At 45.6% G+C, this 13934-nt stretch overlaps 1 protein-coding gene across 3 annotated transcripts in view; it reads right to left on the bottom strand.

The window, feature by feature from the left end:
- grk4 (G protein-coupled receptor kinase 4) overlaps window positions 1-13077 on the bottom strand; it is a 73519-nt gene extending 60442 nt beyond the window's left edge. For 2 of the 3 annotated variants that reach the window (XM_015971447.3, XM_015971438.3), the window contains exon 1: window positions 12831-13077. In XM_015971447.3, coding sequence (XP_015826933.3) covers window positions 12831-12882 — 52 coding nt within the window. In that variant the 5' untranslated portion in view covers window positions 12883-13077. Of the gene's footprint in view, window positions 1-1226; window positions 1347-12830 lie in introns of those variants that run through there. The other variant, XM_070552063.1, reaches the window with a different exon arrangement.
- Window positions 13078-13934: the final 857 nt, after the last annotated feature.

Genomic DNA, 13934 nt, shown 5'->3' with positions numbered 1-13934 from the left:
ATCAGGCTTTATGCACTACAGTTCGGACTACTCACCCTTTTTGGAGACCTTGGAGGGGGTGCTGGAAAGCGCTCCTTCCGGTGACTCCCTTGTTCTGCTGGGGGGACTTTAACGCTCACGTGGGCAACGACACTGAGACCTGGAGAGGTGTGGTTAGGAGGAACCGCCCCCCGATCTGAATTTGAGTGGTGTTTTGTTATTGGACTTCTGTGCCAGTCATGGATTGTCCATAATGAACACCATGTTCAGACATAAAGGGGTCCATATGTGCTCTTGGCACCAGGATACCTTAGGCCACAGCTCGATGATCGACTTTGTTGTTGTTTCATCTGACCTGCGGCCACATGTCTTGGACACTCGGGTGAAGAGAGGGGCGGAGCTGTCAACTGACCACTACCTGTTGGTGAGTTGGCTCAGATGGTGGGGGAGAAGAAAGAAGAAGAAAATATCATTTCTATACCGCCTCTCAAGATAAAAATCACGAGGCGCTTCACAAAAACAAAAAATGTAAAAATATTAAAAAGAATTTAGAAAATGGTTAAAAATATATTTAAAATGAGCAAAAAAACAGACAATCGTGATTAAAAAATGTTAAGAAAGAGAGAGAGTGACTAGGAAAGAGGAAAATCAGTGGATCCTGAGGAAGGTGGAATAGGTGGGGAGAGCAGAATAAAGACAGAATGGTGAAGAAGGTCATACAGGATGCCGGTCAGACCAGGCAGGCCCAGACGTATCGTGAGGAGAGTCTCCTGTCAGAAGGAGTTTCAATTCCCACCTCCGACAGAACTTGCCAAAATGTTCCGGGGGAGGCGGGGGACATCGAGTCTGAATGGACCCTGTTCCATGCCTCCATTGTTGACGCGGCCGACCGGAGCTGTGGTCACAGGATCGTCTGTGCCTGTCATGGTGGCAACCCCCGAACCCGCTGGTGGACACCGGCGGTTAGGGATGCTGTCAAGATGAAGAAAGAGTCCTATCAGGTCTTTTTGGCCTGTGGGACTCCAGAGGCAGCTGACGGGTACCGCCAGTCCAAGTGGAACGCGGCTCGGGTGGTCGCCAAAGCAAAAACCCGGGCATTAGGAGGAGTTTGGTGAGAACATGGAGCAAGACTTCCGTACGGCTTTAAGGAGATCCTGGTCCACCTTCCGGCACCTCGGGGGGGGGGGGGGGGGGGGGGGGCAGTGCGCTACCAACACTATCTATAGTAGGGACAGTGTGCTGCTTACCTCTACTCAGGACGTTGTGGATCGGTGGGCAGAATACTTCAAAGACCTCCTCAATCCCACCGACACGTCTGCCAGTGAGGAAACAGAGTCTGGGGACTTTGGGTTGGCCTCTCAAATCTTTGGTGCTGAGGTCACTGAGGTGGTTAAAAAGCTCCTCTGTGGCAAGGCTCCAGAGGTGGATGAGATCCGCCTGGAGTTCCTTAAGGCTCTGAATGTTGTGGGGCTGTGTTGACCACAGCTGGGATGAGAATCAGCTGCAATTTCGCGTGGACATCGGGGGCAGTCTTACTGGACTGACAGACCGGGGTGGTGGTCCCCTTATTTAAAAAGGGGGACTGCAGGGTGTGTTCCAACTACAGGGGGATCACACTCCTGAGCCTTCCTGGTAAGGTCTATTCAGGGGTTCTGGAGAGGAGGGTCTGTCGGATTGTTGAACCTCAGATTCAGGAGGAGCAATGTGGTTTTCGTCCTGGCCGTGGAACACTGGACCAGCTCTATACCCTTAGGGGGATCCTGGAGGGTACGTGGGAATTAGCCCAACCAGCCTACATGTGTTTTGTGGATTTAGAGAAGGCATTTGACCGTGTCCCTCGGGGGGCCCTGTGGGGGGTACTCCAGGAGTATCGGGTACCAGACCCTCTGATATGGGCTGTAAGGTCCCTGTATGACCGGTGCCAGAGCATGGTCCGCATTGCCGGCAGTAAGTCGGGCTCGTTCCCAGTGAGAGTTGGACTCTGCCAAGGCTGCCCTTTGTCACCGATTCTGTTCATAACCTTCATGGACAGGATTTCTAGGCACAGCCAAAGTGTGGAGGGCATCCGTTTTGGTGACCTGAGGATCAGGTCTCTGCTTTTTGCAGATGGTGTGGTCCTGTTAGCTTCATCAGAACGTGATCTTTTAACGTGATCTTTAGCTTTTACTGGAGCGGTTCGCAGCCGAGTGTGAAGCAGCTGGGATGAGAATCAGCTCCTCTAAATCTGAGACCATGGTCTTGATTCAGAAAAGGGTAGAATGCCTTCTCCGGGTCAGGGATGAGGTCCTGCCCCAAACGGAGGAGTTTAAGTATCTCGGGGTCTTGTTCACGAGTGAGGCAAAACTGGAGCGTGAGATCGATAGGCGGATTGGTGCTGCGTCTGCAGTGATGCGGGCGTTGTACCGGTCTGTCGTGGTGAAGAGAGAACTGAGTCAGAAGGCGAAGCTCTCGATTTACCGGTCGATCTACGTTCCTACCCTCACCTATGGTCACGAGCTTTGGGTAGTGACCGAAAGAACGAGAACGCGGATACAAGAGGTCGAAATGAGTTTTCTCCGAAGATTGGCTGGGCTCTCCCTTAGGGTGAGAAGCTCAGTCATCCGGGAGGGGCTCGGAGTAGACCCGCTGCTCTTCCACATCCAGAGGAGCCAGTTGAGGTGGCTCGGGCATCTGGTCAGGATGCCTCCAGGACGCCTCCCTGGTGAGGTTTTCCGGGCACGTCCAACCAGGAGGAGACCTAAAGGTAGACACTGAACACGGTGGAGGGACTATGTCTCTCACCTGGCCAGGGAACGCCTTGGGATTCCCCTGGAGGAGCTGGCCCAAGTGGCTGGGGAGAGGGAAGTCTGGGCCTCTCGCCTTAGGCTACTGCCCCCGCGACCCGACTCCGGATAAGCGGATGAAAACGGATGGATGGATGGATGCTGAGGCAATATCTTCAACTCTTGGCTGATAGGTCAAAAGTCCCCCCCCCAACACACACACATATTCTCACGGGCGTAGTTTGAACCAGTTGCATCCCAGCCTGTTGACTGATGCATCAAACAGACCAGTGTTGCCAAACTCCCTTCTCGAGGGCCGGTATCCTGCCTGTTTTAGTTATTTCCCTGCTTCAGCACAGCTGATTTTGCCCAGCGGGTGATTAACATGCTTCTGCAGGGCTGCACGAGATAATGAACAAGTGAATCAAGTGTGTTGGATTAGGGAAACAACTAAAACATGCTGGATACCGGCCCTTGGGGAAGGGAGTTGGGAATCAATGAAATGGACAAAGAAATCTGGAGAACAACAATCTCTCACGAGGACCCCTCATGGTCTGCTTCTGCAAACTGATTAAGAACATCTGTGATTGGTGAATGGCTGCGTGCAGTATGGGCCAGGCCAACAGGAAATGTAAATGTCACCGGTGCGAATCGCTATTTGTTGGACTGATGATTATCGGTTGGTAAGCTTTTACATATCGCTCAACCTTCCTGTGAAGGGAAGGCCGGAGAAGGAACAGAGTGGGACTAAGATACTGCCTGACACCGCGGCTCCAAAAGGGCAAACTGGAGGTGGATCACCTGTAAGTTATCTGCAGCTGCTTCTCTGAAGAGGAACCCACAGGTTAATTTCAAGGCCAGGCAGAAGGAGCAGAAACACACTAAAGCATCCTCGCGAGCACCGAGCCCTTGAGGCAGGAACACGCAGCACTTATTACTCTTCACCGATTATCTCTGATAAGACAAGGCATCATTTACCAAGGGCAGACGCTCAAACTGTGGATTTGGGAACATTTTCAAAGCTTAACTAATAAATCAGGAAAGACTGACATTTATCATACTTGCCACAGGACTTTTCAACTTTAATTTTCACAGTTAAACAATAATAAAACAATTTTTAACGTACAAGGTACAACCTGTTTATATCCTAGACGTAATTAAAATAGAGCTGCTTCGCATTTAGTCAGCTTTCCAAGAAGCTGTGAATGAATGCCCCGGTTTTGCTGCCAGTGCCATGCAGCGGAGCCGAGCATGCAACACACTGCATCACGCTCCCTCCACAGGCCATTTGTGGGTGTAATAAATGTGAAATGAGTCCCACATCAAGGGACAGTCACAAAGCGATGTGTTTTACGAGCCTCAGCTGGAGGAAACACCCCAGAGTGATGACAACAAGTGTTTGCCCAGCTACAACCACAAAACTAATAAAGCTACGCCGGCTAACGTCACAGATGAGCTCTCTCTAGTGGTCTGAAAGACCTGCTAGCCTACAATTTGAAGGCTGGAGGCAAACAGGCAGAGCACACAGAGGTTTTATAACTGCAGCAACAAAGGTGTGCCCTGCCTTTACCTGTACTATTCTTCAGTAAACATCAATGATTCGATTACACAATTCAGAAAGCTGTTGCATAAGGATTTACAGGATAAAGTTACTTGAGTTTGTGCCATGGACAAGTGCACCGGATTAAATTCCTCCTTTTTAATGTGGGGCAACAGGATCCGAGAGAATCACAGCAGGGAACAACGTTAGATATGAGGAAGTGCGGGAAAAAAAGACAAATGCATAAGAATGCCCGTGGAGAATCGGTCCGTATAGAAAACATTCTGTTCCATGACATCCGATGCCTGTTTGCACCAGTTTTCTAAACTAGAGCTCAGATAATAACAGTTCATGTTAGTCATTTTCCATCATGAGGTCTGCAGCATGTGTGAGATCCCAGAAAAACTTATTTTTAAATGAGAAAATCATTGTGAGTCAAACTAGTCGTCACGGTTCCCGTCTTATTTACCATAGTAGCTTTATAATTTACCGCCTCAGTTTGTTTAGTTAACAGGAAAACGTAGACCATAAAGTACACCCACTATAACGTCAAACGGGGATTCGAGATGAAACAAGCGCCCCCTTGTGGCTGGTTACAGTGCACTTTTTAGGCCCCGCCTCCCCCATAAAAGTAAAACATTCTCCTGAGTAAAGAATAAAAATGCACATCTTATATTTATTCCAGATGTGGACTTCTGTTGGTTTGTGTCGTTTTCTCCATGACTGCTTCGTGTTCGAATGTTCTTGATTTTTTTTTAAAATGATAAATGATAAATGACCCGCACTTGTCTAGCGCATCTCAGAGTAAGGACTCCAAAGCGCTTGACACTACAGTGTATCATTCATCCATTCACACACACATTCACACACTGATGGTGATGAGCTACAACGTAGCCACAGCTGCCCTGGGGCACACTGACAAGGGCGAGGCTGCCGAGCACAGGCGCCACCGGTCCCTCCGACCACCACCAGCAGGCAAGGTGGGTTAAGTGTCTTGCCCAAGGACACAACAGCAGAATTCTCTGTCCGGAGCCGGGATTGAACCTGCAACCTTCTGATTACTGGACAACCTGTTGAGCTACTGCTGCCCCTTTTTTACATTAGCTTGTAATAATAAAATATTGTTTTCAGCTAAATTATCATCATCATTTTATCATAACTAGTTGATGAACAGCACAACACAGTTTCTCTGTGACGAAACAAATAAAAGAAGAAATTAATCTGCAACTAATAATTAGCTGCCTTATGCTAGCGTCCTAGTAATGCCAACATGTTCCCATCTGGTGATAAAAATCACCAACCTACTGTTAAGTCGTCAGTAGGTCAGACGTCATCACAAGTAAACACGACTTGAGCATCACTAGCTTTATTTTTTCAGAATACAAATTAAAGCCATCAGACTCACGGTGCGTCAAGACTTTCAGGCAGAAACAGTTTTCTGTTCTCAAGCTTCCTAATGCAAGACAAATCATTGATAACAGCATATCGCCCACCGCTAGTTGTAATTAGATAGGATTGCATCCAGTTAAGCAGGCAAAACCAGATATAGGGAAGCCTAAGTCTACACCCTTTCCGGTCGGCTCACGGGTCCCCGAAAGAATGAAAAAATGAATGCAAGTCAACGGGGCTAAAAAGTTTTGAATCCGCTTTGCCTTAGACCCTGGATCACACATGTGTTGTACTGCAATTTAAATGAAAAGTAATGATGGGTGTTTCGACAGTCACGTACTTAGAGATTTATCAGCTTGTTAAAGTTTGTAAATAGCATGACTACACACCAGAAATCAGCACGTCGCATATGTGATGCCACCACATAATCTCCTCTCACCTAGCGTAGCTCCTACTTACCACATGACCAGAATTATGGTGGTTCTTTCCTCCTGTGGGAAGTTTGCTAAACTTACAGTAAACTTACAACTATTTTTGCTCAGTTTTCTCCATGTCTGGTTCGATGACGTCACTTTCGTGAACTAAACCTAGAAATGGCGTTTACCCCTGTTCGAAAATAAGCGTGTTCTTGGTATCAAAATGTGTCTTTAAAATTCATGGACATCGTACGTGAAATCCATGGAACATAACGAGCAGAATTAGAAAAAAGCATTTTTAGCCCCGTTGACTTGCATTCATTTTTTCGTTCTTCCGGAGACCCGTGGTCCGGAAGTAGGTGGGCGTGACTTAGGCTCCTTATTACATACAAGTCTATAATTTAACTTTTAAGTGGTAGTCATAAGTGGATAAGTTGTAGAGGCCGACCAATATGTTTTTTAAGGCTGATGCCGATACTGATTTAAAAATATTTTTGTTGCTGATAGCTAAAGCCGATTATTAAGGCCGATATATAGACATATACACGTTTTAGCAGCACATTGATCGTGAAAAACAACTGAACACTCACTGTGTGCAACATAAATTAAATAAGTCAATAAATCACTTAATATTTATTGATCTTCAAATATAAAAAACTCAAAACATTTTCAAAAGAACAGTGGTCCTTCGAATCCTTTCTTCAGCATAGTAGTGACAGCAGTTGGTCACACAGGTGCCTCAATATATCAGGCAGATATATTCAAATTTTTTCCTATATCGGCCGAAATTATTTTCAAACGCTGATAAAAAAACCACATTTGCTTTTTAAAATTATTTTATTTATTTTTTATCTGCTTTTGAAAATAATTTCGGCCGATATAGAAAAAAATTGAATATGTCGGCCCGATATATCGAGGACGATATATCAGTCAGCCTCTAATAAGAAGTCATATGAGGCACAACACAAATTAAAGCCCTTTGTGTTTTTATTCCACACTTGCTTATTTCATTAATGTTTTAATAACTCAACCACGATATTTGCGACTGTAGGGACAGTTATGTTGGTTAGAAGCTAAAATATTTGAGAATGACTGAAGGAAAAAAAAAACCAATAGGTCCTTTGATAATTGGATCCATTATTTGGCGTCTAATGCCTGGAACATACTGGCTTTTTAATGACCGAGTGTTTAAAATGGCTGCCTCACGTAACTTGCAGTGATTTGAAGCTTTGTGTGCGTCCCACAAAATTAACGCAATGCGTTCACACACTGTGATATATGAATAGACGGAGTTGACACGACATTCAGCATGGTAACTCCGTCTGGTGTTTAGAGGTCTAACATCTACGATACCGTTGCTGTCTTTTTTTTCTGTCATGACCTCAAAACATACCAGTAACTGATCTCTTCTATTGACGCCATGTTTGTTCGGGATTCTGAGTCTGAGTAATTTTTTTTTTTACCAAATAACCAAACTTGCACTGGCCTCCCACCAGTTTGAACTGCAATGCAGCATTTAATGACAAGAAGAACTGTTCATAATCTCCAAGATCATTAACATTAAAACCAACAACACATGACTTTGGCAGCTTTAAAAACAACTCTACTGGCGTGGCTTTGGTGTGAGAAACAAAACTGGACGCTGCCATCAGTAGAACTCGCCTATCTGTGTTTCATTTAAGCCTTTTTAAGATATGAGAGCCAGAGAACAAAAATCAAAACAACAATCTTTACTTTGTTTTACTTCCTGATTAAATGGACAGAAGTGAACCATGTGGTAGCAGCCAGTTCAAACAAACGCCTTTGTAGTTTATGGCATAATCAGATAATGCAAACGGACAGCTGAGAAGGCCCAAAACATTGTAAAACTTCAAATCGTACATATCTTAATGTAAAGCCACTAAACCTGGACTTTTAGTTCTCGCTTTCTCATAGCCAACGTCTGAAATTGCTTATTCTCCTTTGCAAGAGCATGACGTAAAAAGTTAAACCATAAATGAAATGGGGCTTGGTATTTTACAGCTCGGGAATGAACCTTCATTTTTAATCAACATACTTTACGTGGCCATCTGCTGCAGCGTGACACTTTTACTTAGCCAACGGATCACCTACAGCGTTGTCAACCGTGAAGTCGGCAGGACGAGCGATGATGACACCGTTTCAAAAAGTGATTTCAATTAAAGAGTCAAACAGAATTTCTCTGAACATTGGTCAGCAGAACAGGGGCCGATTTAGGACTGAAGAAGATCCGGGGCTTAACACACACACACACACACACACACACACACACGTGACACTCACTAGTCAACATCATATATGTTTGTCTTGTACCACATAATTTTTAATCTGAAGCTACATATTAAGCATATTCAGGGCAGAGTATTGTTCCTGTTAGTGTTTAGTGTGAGATGATAGTAAATATTCCCTTTCTTTCGCACGTGTGCGTATGAATAAATGATGTGAGAATAATAATTGTTAAAGTGTTTTAGCTCTGTTGACCAGCTACAGGTGTGCGTTCACAAACAAGGGACGTCACCTACAGTTGTAATCGCGGAAGTAGGGAGAGGGGCTTTTCGTGCATTACATTTTTTTCATCTGTGAGAAAAAAAATCTCCAGAATTTGCTTTTAAATTCTTGACAAATACGTAAAACTTTTCCGTCAATAGACTGATAAAATGACTCGAGTGTGTTCAGGGACAAAAGTCTCAAGTTTGCTCACAACCGGCTGAAGCTGAGAAGTAAAAAGCAACCAGAAGTGTCAACAATCTTTCCTCCTCCTCCTCCTCCTCCTGCGCGAGTCCCTCACTTACTTTAACTGGGAGAATTGAGTCAGATTAACACAGATGTTAGTCTACCCAAGACTTGAGCAGCAGTTGGCCTTTGTGAAAACTTTAAAGTTTCAAAGGTTTTCAGTTTGGACTTTGGAAAACAAATGAGATTAAAACATTTTTTATGCCTCTTAACAATGTTACAACATAGCTATAAAAATATTGGGAAGATAAAAATAATAATACTAAAGTGATCCTCTTGCATTTGTCTTAAAACCTCGGCTCGGTCCAAAAGCAACTGTTGAACCATCCAATTGCCATCTCACCAAAATGCTGCACTTCCCTGGGTCCTCCACTCATCACACACTCAGGTGTTCAGCACCAGAACACCAATGGTGAGAGAGGTTCTCCGCTCAAAAAACGCAGAGAGGAGAAAGAGCCGGCTGCTACCACTTCAGCTTTAGGACAATCTACCAGAGTCCCAAAAAGAGAATCACCGTTTCAATTCACGGACAAAAAAAGATGTTTGGACCTAGAAAACGGCGACTGGTGTTTAGCGCTATCTTGTTTCCTCTGTTACCTGAGCAAACTTTTTAAATATAGCTTTAAGGAAATATGTTGACTTGCATTGATGTAACATTATTCATCTTTAGTTTGAGTGTCTCTCGTAATTTATGGCGGACCACTTTTCGTTATCTACTCAATGCCTCATTGTACTCTGTTAGTTTTAGTCACCTTACACTTACGGACTCCTGGTTAGCCTTCCTACCTGATCTCTGCTAGTTTTAGTCACCTTACACTTACCAACTCCTGGTTAGCCTTCCTACCTGATCTCTGCTAGTTTTAGTCACCTTACACTTACCAACTCCTGGTTAGCCTTCCTACCTGATCTCTGCTAGTTTTAGTCGCCTTAAGCCTGAGTCATGCTTCTGCGCCTGCGTCAGCGCGGAGACGCGCAACGCCACTATCCGTCCTTGCGTAGACCCCCCGGCAGGCACGTAAGTACGTATGGAGTCGAGCACACTTTTCATAACATCCGTCGAACGAGACGGAGAACGAATGCTTGTGATTGGTCGGTCCAGAAACCTGAGATCACTTCCGATCAAAGACCTGTTTAGCAGACAGACATCCCACCGACGCCGCCGTCTCCTTTTATGCTCTCACTGGTATTTCAGCAAGATAAGCATTTCTTCGTCTACATCACGGAGTTCGCTTCCAACTCCGTCAAACTTCTCTTTCTCGTGTTGCTTGCCATTTTTCAGACCGCGGAAGTGATTTTCAAGGAAATAGTAACGTCACTGTACTGCTACCTACGCTACGCCCTCCGTTTTCCTGGCGGGGAATAGCTTTGCAACACCCCTTTCATCAAACGGGGAAGTATGAGAGCAAAATGCTTCCGTCGATCCGTGCGGGTCTGTCCGTTGTGGAGCTGACGCAGAAGCATGACTCAGGCATTACACTTAAGCCTGGTTTATGATTCTCCATCTGCGTCAGTGCGGAGACACGCAACGTCCTTGCGTAGGGCTCCGGCAGGCACGCAAGTACGTACGGAGTCGAGCCCACTTTTTTTAAACATCCGTCGAACGAGACGGATTACGCAAGCTTGTGATTGGTCAGGACACCGCTGTTGTTTACAGCACCGCCATTGCAAAGAGAGCCGAGGATAACTAGCGGCAGACATGGAGAAGCTTGAAGAATACCTCGCGAAAAAACTCTAAAAATATGAACGTTTCATCCTCCCGTGACTGGAGGAGTGAAAAGATGCGCAGCAAGCGTTTTATTTGTGGACGGAAATGACAGGAAATGTGGGTTTAGAGGTGGGGAGCACATGAAGAGGTGGGAGAATGAGAGACAAATATGTCCGTGTTAAATGTCTCTTATATACACAAAAAACACAATATAAACACACGATCTTGGACCGATACATGGCAGGATACCACAGAACAGCACTACGCCCTCTGTGGTACTGCCGAGCAATTGCTTTGCAACACTCTCCAGGAGACGGAGAAGTAAAAGAGCAAAACGCTTCCGTCAATCCGTGCGTGTCTGTCCCTTGCGGAGCTGACGGAGAAGCATAAACCAGGCTTTACTACAGGGGTGGGCAATCTCACTCCACGAGGGCCGGTGTCCCTGCAGGTTTTGGATGTGTCCTCGAACAAACACCGCTGATTTAAATAGCTAAATTAGCTCCTCAACATGTCCTGAAGTTCTCCAAAGGCCTGGTAACGAACTAATCATGTGATTCAGGTGTGTTGAACCAAGGTGAGATCTAAAACCTGCAGGGACACCGGCCCTCGTGAACAGAGATTGCCCACCCCTACTTTACTAACTCCTGGTTAGCCTTCCTACCTGATATCTGTTAGTTTTAGTACCAGTTTCACAGCTTTAGTTATGGTCTGCAGTTCTCCTTACACCAGGTTTCACCTACTTAGGAATTCCTTAGGAGTTCTCTTCTCAACCTCAAATCGATATGTTAATTTTAGTTTTAGTCTTCAATGTTTTCTCTCTTTTTTGTAATCATTGTTCATTTTTGTGTTTGTTGTGTCTCGTTATTGCTGTAAAGCACATTGAGTTGCCTTTGTGTAGGAAATGTGCTATAAAAATAAATCCAGGTTCTGCTAAAAGGGAGTTTTCCTCTCCACTGTCGCCGCATGTTTGCTTAGTGTGAGGATTGCTGTAAAGACTGACACTAGTCAGTGACTCGATGCAACCTTCCTTATACAGGAAACTTTTTACTGATTGGTATAATGAACTGAACCCAACGCACTGATAGGTCCAATTGGAAGGTTTACTTTATGAAGTGCCTTGAGACGACTCTGGTTGTGATCTGGCTCAATATAAATAAACTGAAACTAAAAAATGTTAAATAACTTTTTTTAAATGACGTAATGCCAGGGGAATTTATTCATCTGTTGCAAATTACATTATTCTCAAAGGGTTAACATTATTATAGAAATCTTTTCAATTCCCTAAATAAACAGTAAGTTATCCATAATTATACCAGGATGATTAGTATGGAAATTTAAGATGATAGCGTCCACAAATACCGCAACAACCATCTGATTAACTCACCGTTTGTCAAACATCTACCTGCACTAAATATCAAGTGAATCATATGAAGACGATGAAGAAGCACCTTCTAATCTCTGAACACACTCGTGTTTATCGCCGAGGGCCCTTTTCAGGCTCCAGCGATAAAAAATAAAGGTTATGTGCCTAGGCAGGGCAGTTTGTGTACAATAACCCCCACCAGACGCACATGAGACAATCCCAGCAGTATTTAACAACAGGGAGGACAAAGTAGTGGCCAGTAAAGACAAAGTGGTCCCATTAAACCGAGCCAGTGGTGCTGTGGGTGATCCATTTCACAGAGAAGGCACAAACGATGAGCTGCTGGGGTTTAAATGGATGCTTCAGCATCAGGAGTGGCAAAAGGTTGGGATGCACTTGTATTATTTCAGATTTAATATCACACACCCACTCACTGGCCGCTAAAGGGGCCTCTCTGCTTCGCCACCTCCTGGAGAATCAGATGGATCAACCAGCCCAGAACCCTCAAACCATCCTAATCAAAGCAGCAATGCAGCGGTGGAAGTTCTTCATGACCACCCTTTAGAAAACCAGGATTTTGGTTAAAAAGGCACCCGGTTCCAGTGTGAAAAAATGTGCTCGACAGCCTTCAATGCAGAGCTATGCTGCAAACCCTCCCTGCGCCGCAGCCTTCTCCTGCCTGGGCCTTCACGCTCCAACCTGCCTTACTAGTGCGCAAACGGATGATTTCATCTGAAGGTGTTTGCCGTTTGCCTGGAGACAAGAGCGCTGCGCAGTGATGGGAGACGAGCGGAGGAATAAAGCCCAAGAAAGCCAGCGAGGATTTTAAAAGCCTCCGGACACGACTGGAGCCGCGTCGGTGACAAATGGAGGTGGAAGAAACAGCGACTCACAGAAGATTTGGTGCGTTTTTGGTGTAGCTTACCTTCCCTCGCCTTCAGGAGAACCGTGTTAGCCACGATGTTTTCTATCTCCATTGTCAGAATCCCGAGCAGTCTCGATGCATTTCACTCAGCGGGGAAAGGAAGGGAAAAAAAAACGCTTTAACCGATCAAAGGTGCCGACGACGGTGAGCCTGCTGCACGCGCGCAGAAGGAACGCGGCGCTGACGCATAATAGGACTCTAATAATGCGCGGTATTCCTTCTCATTGCGTTTTGTTGGGTCGAACCCGAACCCACGGAGTGATACGGTAACAACGGAGCTTGTTAGCATTCACAGCCTGCCTGCTTTCCTTCCTTCCTGCTTCGGTTCCCACCTCCTCCTCCTCCTCGACCCTCCTCTGCACAACGAAGCGAGGGAGAGTAGGAGGGATCAATTTACAACCACTGCACACACACACACACACACACGCACGCACACACACACACGCACGCACGCACACACACACACACACACACGAGATGCGTTTCCGAAATTTGGTTTTATTGACAGCTCCGTTTTGCCAGGGGCGGTCCTACACTGAATTACTCCTTGGGCCTGATCATCTCATCTGTAGCTGTTTGAGATTTTCCTTTATGTTTCCGCTCAGAGTTATGATAATCTTTCTGGAGATCTTTTAAACTGATGGTTTTTGGCCACTTTCTGTACACCGTAGCTTCAGGCGTGTGCAGGCCGGGAGGCCATTTGTGGCCCTCTGAGTGTGTTTGTGCGGCACCCAGTCACTGTCATGGCAGCTGATCATCAGGGGAAGTCACACACTTTGAACTTGTGAGCTAATTTTAAAATGAGTAGTTGACTGTGATCCATGGGGGTCTGCAAAATAATGAAGTAGTGGTGACGGGGGTGTGATCGCTGACGCATAGTGCATTGACCTAGCCTAGAAATCTAGACAAACCGTAGAGGTAGCAATACAATCGGTCTGCTCAATGACGTGCCAGGTCTGACTGGCATCCTACCCTATCGAAGCCAACTCACCACCAGGTAGCGGTCACATGACAGCTCCACCCCTCTCTTCTGCCGAATCATCGAGAAATTCTGGCTCCCAGAAACTGAAGCATGGTTTAAACTTTTGCACGGAGCTGTATTAG

Source organism: Nothobranchius furzeri, chromosome 6, assembly GCF_043380555.1.
Source record: "Nothobranchius furzeri strain GRZ-AD chromosome 6, NfurGRZ-RIMD1, whole genome shotgun sequence".
Classification (NCBI taxonomy): Eukaryota; Metazoa; Chordata; class Actinopteri; order Cyprinodontiformes; family Nothobranchiidae; genus Nothobranchius; species Nothobranchius furzeri.
The sequence above is the reverse complement of the archived record's forward strand: the minus strand, read 5'-3'. Positions and strand labels throughout refer to the sequence as shown.